The 14,289-nt window shown below is 45.0% G+C and overlaps 1 protein-coding gene across 4 annotated transcripts in view; it reads right to left on the bottom strand.

Annotated features, from left to right (window-relative positions):
• Window positions 1-811: 811 nt before the first annotated feature.
• The window catches only part of phf14 (PHD finger protein 14), an 84,265-nt gene continuing 70,787 nt past the window's right edge, over window positions 812-14,289 (bottom strand). Inside the window, exon 18 of one of the 4 annotated variants that reach the window (XM_054763053.1) lies at window positions 812-847. In XM_054763053.1, coding sequence (XP_054619028.1) covers window positions 827-847 — 21 coding nt within the window. In that variant the 3' untranslated portion in view covers window positions 812-826. Of the gene's footprint in view, window positions 848-9,004; window positions 10,228-10,300; window positions 11,910-14,289 lie in introns of those variants that run through there. The other 3 variants (XM_054763052.1, XM_054763050.1, XM_054763049.1) reach the window with 3 other exon arrangements.

Below are 14,289 nucleotides of genomic sequence, written 5' to 3'. Positions count from 1 at the left end.
AAAAGTCGCGATGTTATGACAAACAAACAAAACAAAACAAATTTTTGTAAAATTAGGTTGGGGAAAAAGACAAAAGTCATATTTCTAGAGGAACATTTACAAGACAAAATTGAACTATACAGAAAAGGTGAAAGAAAACCCAGCAAAAATGGGAAATCGAGCAAAGTTGACACTAATAATATGCTTTTTCACCGATATCACTATGATGCTTTTTTTTTTTTTTTTACTTCTTAGCATACCTACATTTCCTGCTTTACAAAATATCAACGTGGCAAAGTTGCATCCTTTCATTTTTCACTATGTCCCCTCGCTGGAAAAATGTTTGGACACCCCTGATTTAGATGACGCGGCATGAGGAAATGATGAATCTATAGTTTTCTGTTGTGACACAATTCTGACTGAATTTCCCAATTTTCATGAGCATTTTCGAGTTCCAAAAATATTTTTAACTTTTACATATTTCTTCTTGTTGTCAATCCAACTCCAGTGTGTTCATGCTCCACTTGACTTGTTCTCTGATGGACTGCCTTAATAACCATTTCCACACTAGTGTTTTAGCTCCGACATTCCCTGAAGGCACCGCCGTAGACTTCATTCATGATTCCACACGCCTCTCAGTTGATGACGCGCCCCCCCACGCAAAATCTGGGTCAAACGTCTGCAAGTGGAAAAATTAGAATCTAATAATGTAAAAGAAAAAAAATGTCACTGTAAAAAATAAGATTGCGATCTGAAAAAACCCCCAAAACAGAACGGTGAGCGCAGAGCGCTGGATACTTACCCACCATCTCGGCTGCGTAGCGGAAGGGGAGGGACTAACTTCAAATTATGACATCTGAGGAGCAACCTGTAGTGATGCAAAGTAGTGAACAGAGGAAGAAGAGTGAAATGCCGGATCCAAACAAATCGTACGATCCTTTGCCACGTCAGCAGTGAGTATGTGCAACTTCATACAGGCGTATGTCAGGGCTCCCTTTCGGCTTCTTTATAACCGCACAATCACCTTCATTCAAAAGTACTATATTGTGTTTAATACAGGAATCATGTGGCCAAAAGAATGTCGTGATTGTTTGTAGTTACGATTATATCGGCACTTGAAGCAGTGTTGCCAATCTCTTGGTGACATATTTTCTTGAAAGCGACTAGCGTCAAATCTACTGACTTTTTTGGCGTCGTTGGAGAGTTTTCTGGTATTTCTGGACTTAGGAGTGAAAGAATGCATTGATCTGCAGTTTCTGGTTGTCATTGAGCAGCAGGGGCTGCTGCTGAGAGGTCCGTCCCGGCTCAAAGCAGCCACAAGTGGTCAGTGCACTGTCAGCTTCCGCGGCATACTGAGAGCATAGTGGAGCTCTACACATCCATGAATCACGCATGCGAGAGGTGCGATGCAGCCGGGGTGGATCTCGCCCTGTTTTACAGAGTGGGATGTAAAACATAAATGTATATTAGTCTTCATTAAATGACCACTCATTACACTCACGCCTCATTCGGACTCGGTCACTTACCTGTCAGTGTGTCAGAGCGTGTGATGGGACAGCGTTGTGTGATAAATGAAACAAGTAGACCTAACTGTCAGGCGTGGTGGGAGCCACGACAGGAATCAGGATCCCAATGCAGACAACCAGAGTCAAAAATAGTAACAAAAATACTTTAATACGAAACAGAAAGAGTCCACAAGGTAAAAGTACAACTAAGGAAAATCCACTAACGGTTAACCAACGAAAAACACTGACAGCAAAAGGCTGTCAGGAACAAAAACCAAAGTACAAACAAAAAACACTGTAGGCAAACCTGACAGGAGATGTCTTGGATACAAGGCTGAATGAACAAGCAGGTAAGGGAGCCAGAATGCAGGGTAAGGAACAAGAAGCCGGGCTAAGCGGGAGCAAGGAACAGGAGGTCAGGGAGTCAAGGAGTACAATCTGGCACTGGTAGATTGTTTGGCTGCAGCTTAAGAAGGAAGGAGGTAATGAGCTGCAGGTGTGTGTGATTAGGTCTGGGTCATGTTCAGGGATGTGCTGCAACACAAAAACGGCAGAGGGCAGCAGAGCAGAATGCAGAACATGACAGTATGTCCCCCCCTCATAAGACGCCTCCTGGCGGCTTACCTGGCTTGTTAGGGTGGAGATGGTGGAAGTCGCTTATGAGTGACGGGTCCAAGATAAGGGAGCGGGAGACCCAAGAACGCTCCTCAGGGCCGTAACCCTCCCAGTCGACCAGGTACTGGAATCCTCTGCCCCTCCTTCGGGAGTCCAAGATAGCCTTCACCGTGTATGCTGGATGGCCATCGATCAGGCGCGGCGGAGGAGGCGACTCGGCCGGGGGGCACAGGTGACTGGAGGACACAGGTTTGAGGCAGGAGACGTGGAATACCGGGTGTACTTTGAGTGCTGGAGGTAGTTTAAGTCTGACGGCGGAGGGACTGATGATGGAGTCAATTAGGTATGGTCCCACAAATCTGGGTGCAAGCTTCCGACTGGTTCCGGCCAGTGGTAAGTCCCTGGATGACAACCAGACTTCCTGACCGACCTGGTAGACGAGTGCCGGAATTCTGATTCGTCGATTGCGCTCCGCCGTGCGGTTCAGTGCGGCTACCGTCTCTCGCCAAACTCTTCGGGCGCGGCAAAGGTGGATCTGGACCGATGGTACTGACACTTCCGCCTCCTGAGACGGAAAAAGAGGAGGCTGGTATCCATTGGCGACTTTAAAGGGTGACATACCTGTGGCCGAGCTGACAAGGGTGTTATGCGCATACTCCACCCAGGGGAGGTGGATGGACCAGGATGACGGGTGTCGGTGGCAGACGCAGCGTAAGGCGGCCTCGAGGTCCTGGTTGGCCCGCTCTGTCTGGCCGTTTGTCTGTGGATGGTGACCGGATGATAAGCTCACTGATGCCCCGAGCATCTTGCAGAAGGACTTCCAGACCTTGGAAGTGAATTGGGGCCCTCTGTCGGAAACAATGTTGATTGGAATTCCGTGGATGCGGAAGACATGTCTCACCAAGAGTCGCGCTGTGTCCAGTGAAGTAGGTAGTCCAGGTAACGCTATGAAATGTGCCATTTTGGAAAACCGGTCAACAATGTTCAGAATTGTGGTATTTCCTCTGGAAGCAGGTAGTCCAGTAACGAAGTCCAAAGCTATATGTGACCAGGGACGGGTCGGGATGGGCATCGGTTGTAACAGACCCGCCGGAGGTCGATTCGATGACTTATTTCTGGCGCAGACAGAGCAGGCTGCGACGAACTCCTTCACATCCGCCGCCATGGAAGGCCACCAAAACCTCTGCACCAATGCCAGTTGAGTTCGTCTGGTTCCTGGGTGACAGGTAACTCTGGAAGCGTGACCCCACTGCAATATGTCCGACCTCAGCGTCTCAGGAACAAACAATTTACCAGCAGGACAACCCTCTGGAGACTCCTCCCCTTTAGTTGCCTCCGACACCTTCTTCTCCACCTCCCACCGAAGAGCGCCCAACACTCGGGCCACAGGTATGATGGTTTCCGGCGCTGTTCCCTCCTCCGTGGGACTGAAGACTCTGGACAGGGCGTCAGGTTTAATATTGCGTGAACCGGGTCTGTAGGTGATGGAGAAATTGAAGCGTGTTAGGAACAGTGACCAACGGGCTTGTCTGGCATTGAGTCTCTGGGCGGTTCTGATGTAGGACAAGTTCTTGTGGTCGGTGATAACTATAAAAGGATGAACTGCGCCCTCCAGCCAATGCCGCCACTCCCGCAGCGCGAGAACGATGGCCAACAGCTCCCTGTTGCCCACATCGTAGTTCCCTTCAGCCTGTGTGAGGCGACGCGAGAAGAAGGCGCAGGGATGCAGCTTCTGGTTGACCGGGGACCGCTGGGACAGCACGGCTCCCACTCCCGTATCAGAAGCGTCAACCTCAACAGAAAATTGTAAATTAGGATCAGGATGTACCAGAACCGGAGCGGAAGTAAACAAGGTCTTGAGTGTGTTAAACGCAGAATTAGCCTCTGGGGTCCATACAAACGGAATTTTAGGTGATGTAAGCCTAGTCAGAGGTCCTGCTTTGCTGCTGAAATTACGTATGAATCGTCTGTAGAAGTTGGCGAACCCGAGAAACCTCTGCAAGTGCTTCCTTGATTTGGGAGTAGGCCACTCGACCACCGCCTGGATCTTGGCGGGATCGGCACGCAGTTGACCTTTCTCCACAATGTACCCCAGAAATGGCACCGAAGTGGCGTGAAAGTCGCACTTCTCTGCCTTAACGTAGAGCCTATTCTCCATTAAACGCTGGAGAACTAGTCGGACATGAGTGGTGTGGTCTTGAAGATTCCTGGAAAAGATAAGTATGTCATCCAAATATACAAAACAGAATTGATTTATCATATCGCTGAGAACATCGTTAATGAGGTTTTGGAACACCGCCGGGGCGTTCGTGAGACCGAAAGGCATCACCAGATATTCGAAATGCCCCAGCGGTGTGTTAAACGCGGTCTTCCACTCATCTCCATCCTTTATGCGTACCAGATGATAGGCGTTGCGGAGATCCAATTTTGAAAAAATGCGTGCAGAGTGTAAAGCGGAAAAGGCAGAATCCATAAGTGGCAAGGAGTAACTATTGCGGACCGTGATGCTATTGAGCCCCCGGTAATCGATACAGGGCCGTAGAGATTTGTCTTTCTTGGCAACAAAGAAAAAGCCCGCCCCAAGTAGCGAGGAAGAGGGTCGAATAAGACCGGCTGCTAGGGAAGAGGAAATGTACTCTTTGAGGGCTTTTTGTTCTGGAGCGGAGATGTTATACAATTTGGCGCTAGGAAATGTGGCGTTAGGGAGTAATTCTATGGCGCAGTCATACGGTCGATGAGGGGGAAGTGTTTGCGCACGGTCCTTGCTGAACACTTGCTTTAAGTCGTGGTATTCGCTAGGAATTCCTGTAAGATCTATAACTTCCTCTGGGGATATGGAAGAGGGAACATTGGATCGAGCCGAACGGAGACAGTTAGCGTGACAAAACGGGCTCCAACTGGAGACGTGCAATTTGTTCCAATCGAAGAGTGGGTTGTGAAGCTTAAGCCAGGTTAACCCCAGCACTAGTGGTGCGGACTGGGAGGGCATGACATAAAAACGGATGGTCTCGGAGTGGTTACCAGAGAGATGAAGGATAAGCGGTTCGGTTTGGTGTGTAATGGCCGCCAGGAAGCGCCTATCCAAAGACCAGACCTCCTTCTTAGCAGGTAACTTAATCATGCTGATATTATGTTTGAGAACAAACGTAGTGTCCAAGAAACAGTCATCGGCGCCCGAGTCAATAAGTGCGGTTATGTCAATACTTCTCTCTTTCTTTATAATTACTCCCTTAATTTGAAGTCTCTTGAAGGAAACCTCCTCCGCTGTAGTGGCTGAATCCTGGAGGTACTCACAGCTCCCCATGGCTGGATGGTCCTCCGTAGCCGGTTGGTTGCTCCTGGATCTTGGCTTTAACTCCGCTGCTGATCCAGAAGTCGATCCTTGGCGACGATGTGGTCGAATGGGGCATTGGAGGAGTCGATGCCCCGGATCTCCACAGTAGAGGCAGAGGTCCAGCTTGCGACGACGTGCTCTTTCCTCGGTGGCGAGGCGTCGTCCCCCAAGTTGCATGGGAACCTCTGGTAGTACGGCCACGGCGTCTCCGATCCCTGGTTCGAGCCTCTGTCCCTCAGGAGATGGTAATGGTATCCTGGTAGGAATCAACAACCTGCCGTCGTATCCCTCCTTGGTGTACTCTCTCACCCTCTCCCTTATGCGGTTCTCTAACTCTATGGCTAAATTGATAAGGCCGTTGAGGGAAGTAGTGTTGTCCTTAGCCACCAGCTCATCCTTAATGTGTACATCGAGTGCTTTGCGAAAAATACTTCGGAGAACGGTATCGGGATACCCACTCTCTACAGCAAGCACTCGGAAATCAATAGAAAAATCTGCCACAGAGCGTCCTTTCTGTTTCATGTCTAGTAGTCGGCTTGCTGCTTCCATTCCCCGAATGGGATGGTGAAAAACTCGTCTGATTTCTTCTAGGAACATAGGTAAGGAGGTGCGTATGGCAGGCATAGCTGTGCTCGCAACCATAGCCCACGTAGCGGCTCTACCCGAGAGTAAGCTCATTATGAATGCTACCTTGGATTGGTCCGATGTGTACGTGGTGGGCTGCTGGTCAAAAACGAGGGAACACTGGTGTAGAAACTGGTTGCAGGAGTCCGAATCTCCAGAGAAGCGAGCAGGGTGAGGGATATTAGGCTCTCGCAGCTGATGAGATACAGGTGCGTGTGCAGCTGCGCCATTAGGTGCGTCTAAGGCGTGTGGGGACGTACCGACCTCTGGTGGCGGGTGAGAGGAGGTGCTGGCGAGTCGTAGGTTTAGAGCATCCATGCCAGCAGATAGAACCGATATGGCCTCCATGATGCCTTGGAGGGTCTTCTCGTGGCCACCGACTAATTGGCCTTGATGTGCCAGGGCCGAGCGGAAGTGCTCCATGTCTGCGGGATCCATTTTGGCCAGATTGTTCTGTCAGGCGTGGTGGGAGCCACGACAGGAATCAGGATCCCAATGCAGACAACCAGAGTCAAAAATAGTAACAAAAATACTTTAATACGAAACAGAAAGAGTCCACAAGGTAAAAGTACAACTAAGGAAAATCCACTAACGGTTAACCAACGAAAAACACTGACAGCAAAAGGCTGTCAGGAACAAAAACCAAAGTACAAACAAAAAACACTGTAGGCAAACCTGACAGGAGATGTCTTGGATACAAGGCTGAATGAACAAGCAGGTAAGGGAGCCAGAATGCAGGGTAAGGAACAAGAAGCCGGGCTAAGCGGGAGCAAGGAACAGGAGGTCAGGGAGTCAAGGAGTACAATCTGGCACTGGTAGATTGTTTGGCTGCAGCTTAAGAAGGAAGGAGGTAATGAGCTGCAGGTGTGTGTGATTAGGTCTGGGTCATGTTCAGGGATGTGCTGCAACACAAAAACGGCAGAGGGCAGCAGAGCAGAATGCAGAACATGACACTAACTGCAAGATAAAAGATGGTGGCTGGATGTAATTATTGCACTGTCTAGACTTTGAGATACAAGGCCGAGATAAAATGTATATATAAAAAATTCTTTTGATGAAGTGATGCCCAATTTTGAAATTAACAAACTGAAAATCAAGTTTATTTGTAGTTCTAAACGTAATTAAGATGTTTTTACTCAGTTTTTGTCTCTCCGACGAGGTTGTACTTTTTTCCTACAGCATCTGTTACAACATTATATGCAAATGGCTCAATGACGTCATCTAGTGACTTCTAGGACCGCCATATCTACTTTTCTTACTGAGGAGTTGGCAACAGTGACTCGAAGGAATCATTAAATCATTCATTCTCTCTTGGTAAAACAACCTAGCTGTGGTAGAAACGAGGTCTGGAACACGCTATATTTGCTCTAAAACATTTATCCTTGGGAAACTTTCGTCTTTGTGACAAAACATTTAAACAGAGAACAAATGTTCCTGAAATATTACTTTGAAGACATTTGTAAACTAGATGGTGCGCTTTTATAAGTGTTTTGGCTAGCTACTTGTGTTTAGCGTATCGAATGTGTGTTTTTAGATCGCATCAAGACTGAGAACTATGGCATCGATACTATGAATGACAACACATGTAATGGCAGTATGCAAGGCACTATTGGAAGCACACATTAAGTGCTGAACGCAGAGTTGAACATCTGCTGCCTTGTTAATGTCCAAGTGGAAGCTGTAGTAATTCTACATTTGATCAAAGTTACTTAAGATTTGTCAGATCAAAACACGGACATTATCTGCACCCTTAATCACCAACCAGTTCCAACTCAACTTTACAAGCACCGGCGATCACCAGTTCCGCTTCAGAACACACCTCATACATAGAAGGCATCTGTGTTTTCAATTTAGCGGCATGGTTGCTATACTTAGAGAGTAGGGGTGAAGGTCAGGAAGAGTTTCTTGCATCATGCAATTTATTCAGTAATTAAATACAAGTGGTCAACAAAGGTGAAGTATCCGTCGCGCAGGCGAGCTGGAGTGGAGCTTCACCTCCAATTTTGCACAAGTATCGCCGTGCAATGCTGATCTGAAAGCTGCATAAAACCCTCCACAGTGCAAGCCAATTCATGACCAGTGAAGGAGCCACACCTCGCCTTGCTGGTGAAACACGATGGATGTCCAAAGTGTAGCCCAAGGTCCATCTGTGGAACGTGGCTCATTGGAGAAATAAAATAAACCCAGCGAAAGTGGAAAAATAGAGCAAAAAGGCACACTGTAACTAGAAAAAGCTCAAATATTAATTGATATAAATTGGTACGAGTAACTAATACAAACACAAGGATTTGTCTTTAAATTTATGTATTACAGTTTTTTTTTAATAAATTATTTTTTTAAATTATACATCAAAGGACAGCTAGACAGCCCTAAATAGCCACGTAGATAAGACAAAAACAAAAACAGTGAGCTGGCATTGTTCAACTACAAGCTGGAACTCTTAATACTGACACCCCTATTGAAAAGCCAGCATTTCAAGAAATGCTGCAAACGTTTGACAGTACAAATTGCCTGTCAGAAAATGCATCTCACAAACGCCAAATTTCACAACTTTACAGGGTGAAAGATGACAATTTGTGGGACAATAAACATTTTAAAAAGAGCCTGCATTGTCTTGTGACTAGGTTAAATAAAAGTTTGTTTGTCCACTCATATTTTTTTCATTGTACTTTTTCTTAAAATTAACGTAAAAATTTCATCTCGTCCTCGTGGACCCAGTCTCGTGCGTCGTCTCATCTCGTGAGCTAGGTGAGCTAGGCTTGCGACACCCCTAGCAATTGCATTTTTTTCTGCATGTTACGGTTACCGCACGCAAACAAGCATGTCTGAAGGAAGCTTCACAAGAAAAGTATTCAGTTTTCTTTATTGGTTCGCTGGCTGTCTAGCAACATACAGTCACAGAAACCTCCAGTCAAAGAGAAAAGCTTTTAAAAATCCTCCTACTTCACAAGGTACGTACCGTAAATATAATCTCTGCTTAGACATTTGTGGAAGGTGGCTTGTTTCATGACATATTCAATGAGAAAATATATTGTGTGTTAAGATACATACAATCAAAACAGGTCAAGTAGAATAGATATTTGAAATCGTAGCAGTGAGCTGATCAAATATGAAAATTTAGTCTTAAAAATCAAATAAAACCCAGGAAAATGCGAGTGTCCCTGATAGCTGAGGCGATGAACCCCCGATTCAGTAGCGGCCTTTTTAAATTTAGGAAAAAAATTTGCCCCCTGCCACCAGTTTCACAGATCATCACAAAAATTTGGTGGGGAGTTCTATCATTACAGGCCACATTAAAAAGTCTCAAGAACCCTTGCTGGCGCCATTTTGGGCTTGTCCTTTGACTCTTCTTAGGGACTTGGACCAAATGAGCCCAAATCAAAATCACTGATACTAAACAGATGGGTGATGATATATTGTGGTCGATTTTAGCCTACGCCATAGGATGTGGGCGGTGCCATAGGATGTGGGCGGTGCCATAGGATGTGGGCGGTGCGTGGCGACAAACTTTGAGGGTCAATCTGACGATTCCCCAAAAAAGAAACCCTAACTTGACTCCACAAGGTCAGATCGTCATCTTCACCCTGAAACTCACTGCAAAGGTCACTTTCTGATTTAGTCACAGCATCGAGTGATAACAGCAAATGATTACGAAAAAAAAAAGTTTGGCACATACATACATTAGCCTACTCTTCCTTGTGAGACAACATTCTCGCCTAAACTCCAATCATTCTCTGAAAAACTGGTGAATGAGACGCATTCCATTTGCGTGGATGTCATAATCTGTTGATCATTAGAATATGAAAATACATTGCATAAACCAAACACACATAAACCACACACAGGAAAGCTGTTCATTGTCATTGTGGCACCAATCTCAGCTGTGTGTGGTTGATGTGCTGTTTCAGAAAGAAACCTGAAATACAAACTTATCAATACTGGAGAGCCCAGTGGCTTCACTGCGATCCGATGTGAAAGCTACTGGTTCCAAGTCTGCAAACTTTGGGAGGCTAGTAAAATGTGCTTTGCTGTTGGCAAATAAAAGATGATCAAAATCAATCCAACCACTGGTGTTTTTTGTCCTACTTGTCATTTTCATTTGGGAATTTCCTGCTCTGTTATTCCCTCTTGAACCAAGTCTCCTTCTTCCAGTCCCTCCTCCTCTTCCTCCTGGAAACACATGGCGCATTTCCGTCATTGAAGGCGCTTTGAAACACATTAGCAGCACAGAGATGCCCCGCTGATGTCAGAGGTGTCCAAAGAGTGACCCGGGGCCATTTGCGGCCTGCGGCTATTTTTTCATTGGCCCGCAGCACATTCTAAAAATATAATTTAACAAGAAAACTTTAAAAAAATGGAAACGTCGGCAGTAATTTCACAAAAATAAAGTCAAAATATGAAGAGAAAAAAGCTGGAATCTAACAAGAAAAAGTAATAATGTTACGAACATAACGTGATATCATGAGGAAAAATAACGCCATTTTAGTAGCATAAATTTGAATAATTAAAAAAAACACGTTATTTAAGTCATACTATTATGACAAACAAAATAAAATTGGAATTTTTGAACGTTAGGTTGGGGAAAAAGTTCTAACATTATTGGAATAAAGTCAAGTTAAGTTTGGAGTACGGAGTCCCACCTGACTTTCTGCCTGGGCTGTCTATTTTTTTGGGGTTTTTTGATGGTAAAATAAATTGTCCTCTAAGCAAATCATGCTTTGTGTCTGCCTCTAATGGTATGCGTCTCTTTTCACCCTAGGCGACTGTAACTTGGACCGTAACACTGGGTCTTGAGGATAAGGGCTTGGTCTCTCTTGATATTGATATCTTGGGCTCATGTATCGCCTCCAGCCTCTCTTCCCAGGGTACAGGTACAGGTGCACCACCTGTTTGATACTTCTAGACCAGAGGACATGGTCCGTGTTAGCTCATTTTCCACATACCATGCAGTTGTATACCAGTGGTTGCCCTATTACTCCATGGATGCAGCCTTGACCAGCCGAATGCCCTCCTTTGCCTTGTGGACCTCCTCCTCCATCACGCCGTGCTGCATGTTTGGGTGAGGATCGTCGCAGCTCATTCTGATGTAGCCATCTTGCCCTGAGCTTCTGTCCTCATGTCATCTGCGTGATGCAGTCCAACCTCTTGTGGCCTGTCCTGACCGCTATGCCAGCCTGGCTGGGAAGTTCCTGCCGTCTCACATCACCGTGGCCTGATGTGTCTTTGTCGTTTTGTACTCCTTAGCTTCCTGGGACACCAAGATAGGGGTTTATCTTCTTTTCCATCCCCTTGACATGGATGCCTTATTGACTGGAGGAGGCCAGAGCATTTAGGAAGGCAGGCCCAGGGCTATTTCCTTGGCTGCTGTGATGATGGTAACCTATGTTTGATCTTGAAGGGGAACTGATTTTTTACATTTCCCTTCTGGATTTTACATGTGAGCTCAAACAAGTCCTCTAAAATGCATCTACCTTCAGGTACTGATCTGGCCGTGATGGTGATGTCACCCTTGAACGTGCTTCCAGGTATCTGAGGGATGCGGGCTGTCAGCACCGCAGCTGTTGTGCAGCCGTTCCAATTCCTATCTTCAGTCTCTGCCAATCAGTGGTGGTATAAAAACACCAGCTACTGTACTACTACAACAATTCAATATGGCGTCACCTCAAGTTTTACATCCAGCCACATTGCCATCATTGTTCACAATTTTTTTAACATCCTCTCCAGCAGCTTCGTCATTCAGTGTCGGGAATCCGTGTGCCTTAAAGTGCCAGACAGGATTTGCCATGCAACAGATGGGTCTGACATACCTGTATGACGACTGTTGCAGTTTGCATTGACATTGATTGGTGATGCTGCTGAACAGTCAGGCATTTAAAAGGGGACAAACAAAGAAAATGAAGAAATGGAGCGCAAAAAGCTACAATAAACAACCAAAGCAACAATAATGAGGATCATTCTTGGATTAAGGACTTGGTAGAAATGCATTAGCATTGCTAAAGTAACAAGTCTTATGTTACCCAAGAGCTTCGCATGATATGTCTAGTAGAAACAACAACAGCAACAAATGTAAAAGAATGACACTATTCAGAAATAGCAATGGTTAGAACACAAATGAGGTTTACAGACACTCATAATGGCAATGAATGTCATGCTCATTTGGGGCTTTTAATGGTATTTTAATGGTATGTGGAGGAGGAGGCCCCAGGGTGGAGCTAGGACACGCTGGAGGGATTATGTCTCACAGTTGGCCCGTGGATCCGGAGGATGTGGCTGGAGACCGAGCAGTTTGGACTTCGCCCCCGCGACCCGGACTCGGATGAGCGGAAGAAAATGTATGGATAGACTGAACTGTTGCTTTTCCAAGATGGAATGATTAACCTCGGTTTTCATCATTCATTCATTCCAAAAGGTCAGACGAAAGCTGGAACGTTCGAAAACCGAGTCAATTTTTTCCAATGGAAATATTGTAAATGCAATTACTCCATTCCAGACATCCAAAAATATGATCCAAAAATACATTTTACAGAGAATAATGATAGTTTAAACGCAGAAAATAAAGTGAAATACAGTTGTGCCTCGCCACTTCGCAGTTCCAATTCCATGGATTCACTCTATCATGGTTTTTCTAAATAAATTTAATAAAAATCAATAAATTATTTCTTTTTCGTTGTCTATGGACTATTGTTAGTCATGAAGTATGCACATTTAAGCAAATTTGACACATTCTTGGCCTAAATTAAGCATTTTCAAGCGCAAAAATGGCAAAATGAACGAAAATGCAAATCTGAGGCATTCAGAAGCTGCATTCAAAGACCTACTATTTAGTATTCTACGCTGGGCACTAGGTGTCAGTAGTGTTACACTGATGAAACAACAGCCACAGCAGGAATTACACTGTCCAGAATTATGAAGGAACTCTCCCAATGCTAACGTGTGAGTCTGTTATGTCTTATTTATTTCTAACGCCGTCCCTCGCTACATTGTGGTTCGAACATTGCGCCCTCACTCTATCACGTTTTTTTTCAAAAACTGATTAAATGTGTTTGAAAAACCACAATAGAGTGAGGGAGCGATTTTCAAACCGTGATGGAGTGAGAGACGACTGCACATTGATGAGACAGCCACCGCAGGAAGTACGATGTCCAGAAAAAAACACAGGGAACTGCTAACTTGTGAGTCTATGTTATCTTATTTAAGTCTAATATGTCTTATTTTCTGTTATTTTATCTACTATATTGGGTAATACGAGTGTAAAGGTGACTATAGGGATGTTATTGTATGTCTAGAGGGCTCTAATAATGTTAAAAAAAAGTGTATTTAGAAGGTCATAAACAGGTTTTCTATGCTGTAAGTACAAAAATATTTAATTTAGAATTTAGGAATCCTACTTCACGGAAATTCACTTATCATGGTCAGGTCTGGAACCCATTAACAGCGATAAACAAGGGGTTACCCTACAGTAATCATAAATGAGGATTGTATTAAATTTACTGGTGATGCACACTTCCTGTACATCCTGGCGAAATTGATACCTTCCTACTTAAATTGCGGGCACTTGCAAGTTTCATAGCAGCCGCGCTCAATAGAAAAAGCACGGTTAGTGAGACAGCCACGTGTAGCACTCCATTCTGCGATACCATACAGGACAAAAGGACTAGTTTTTTAACACAATGTCGTACAAAAAACGAAAGTGGACGGGAGAAAATTTGGGAAAAAATGTCCGCTTAAACCGAATCATACAAAAACCGGGGTTTGACTGCACAACAGGTAAATTACATACATTTTAAAGTCAACTCAATAGAACATCTAATCTAAGTGAGCCCAAAAAACAATTTTCCTGTTGTCACATCCTAAGGGGATGTGTAGAAATAGATTCCAGGCTTATTTTCGCTCAAGATGCAGCTCCCCTTGAAGCGTGTGCGGCAGCGTAAATTAAGTTTCGGAATAATGCAAAGAATCCAACATACATCATCTTTACTAACAGGATCCTTGAATGAGAGGCTGGCTTGATACGCAGCCTCCCCGGGAGGAAAACACATCCTCTACTTTCCTGATACTTTCTAACACTGTCCCTTATGGTGGCTATAAATCTATATAAAATGGAGTGACACCTCCTGAACTTTGTCCTCGCATACAGAAGTGCTATCCACCAAATCTCTCTGACAAGTCTGCCAATTTTCCAATTACCTGCGGTGCCATTTGTTATCAGAGGGCCAGGCAGCTCTTAAATGG

This window comes from Dunckerocampus dactyliophorus, chromosome 20 (assembly GCF_027744805.1).
Source record: "Dunckerocampus dactyliophorus isolate RoL2022-P2 chromosome 20, RoL_Ddac_1.1, whole genome shotgun sequence".
NCBI classification, from domain to species: domain Eukaryota; kingdom Metazoa; phylum Chordata; class Actinopteri; order Syngnathiformes; family Syngnathidae; genus Dunckerocampus; species Dunckerocampus dactyliophorus.
This window is presented reverse-complemented; position numbering and strand designations above follow the sequence as displayed.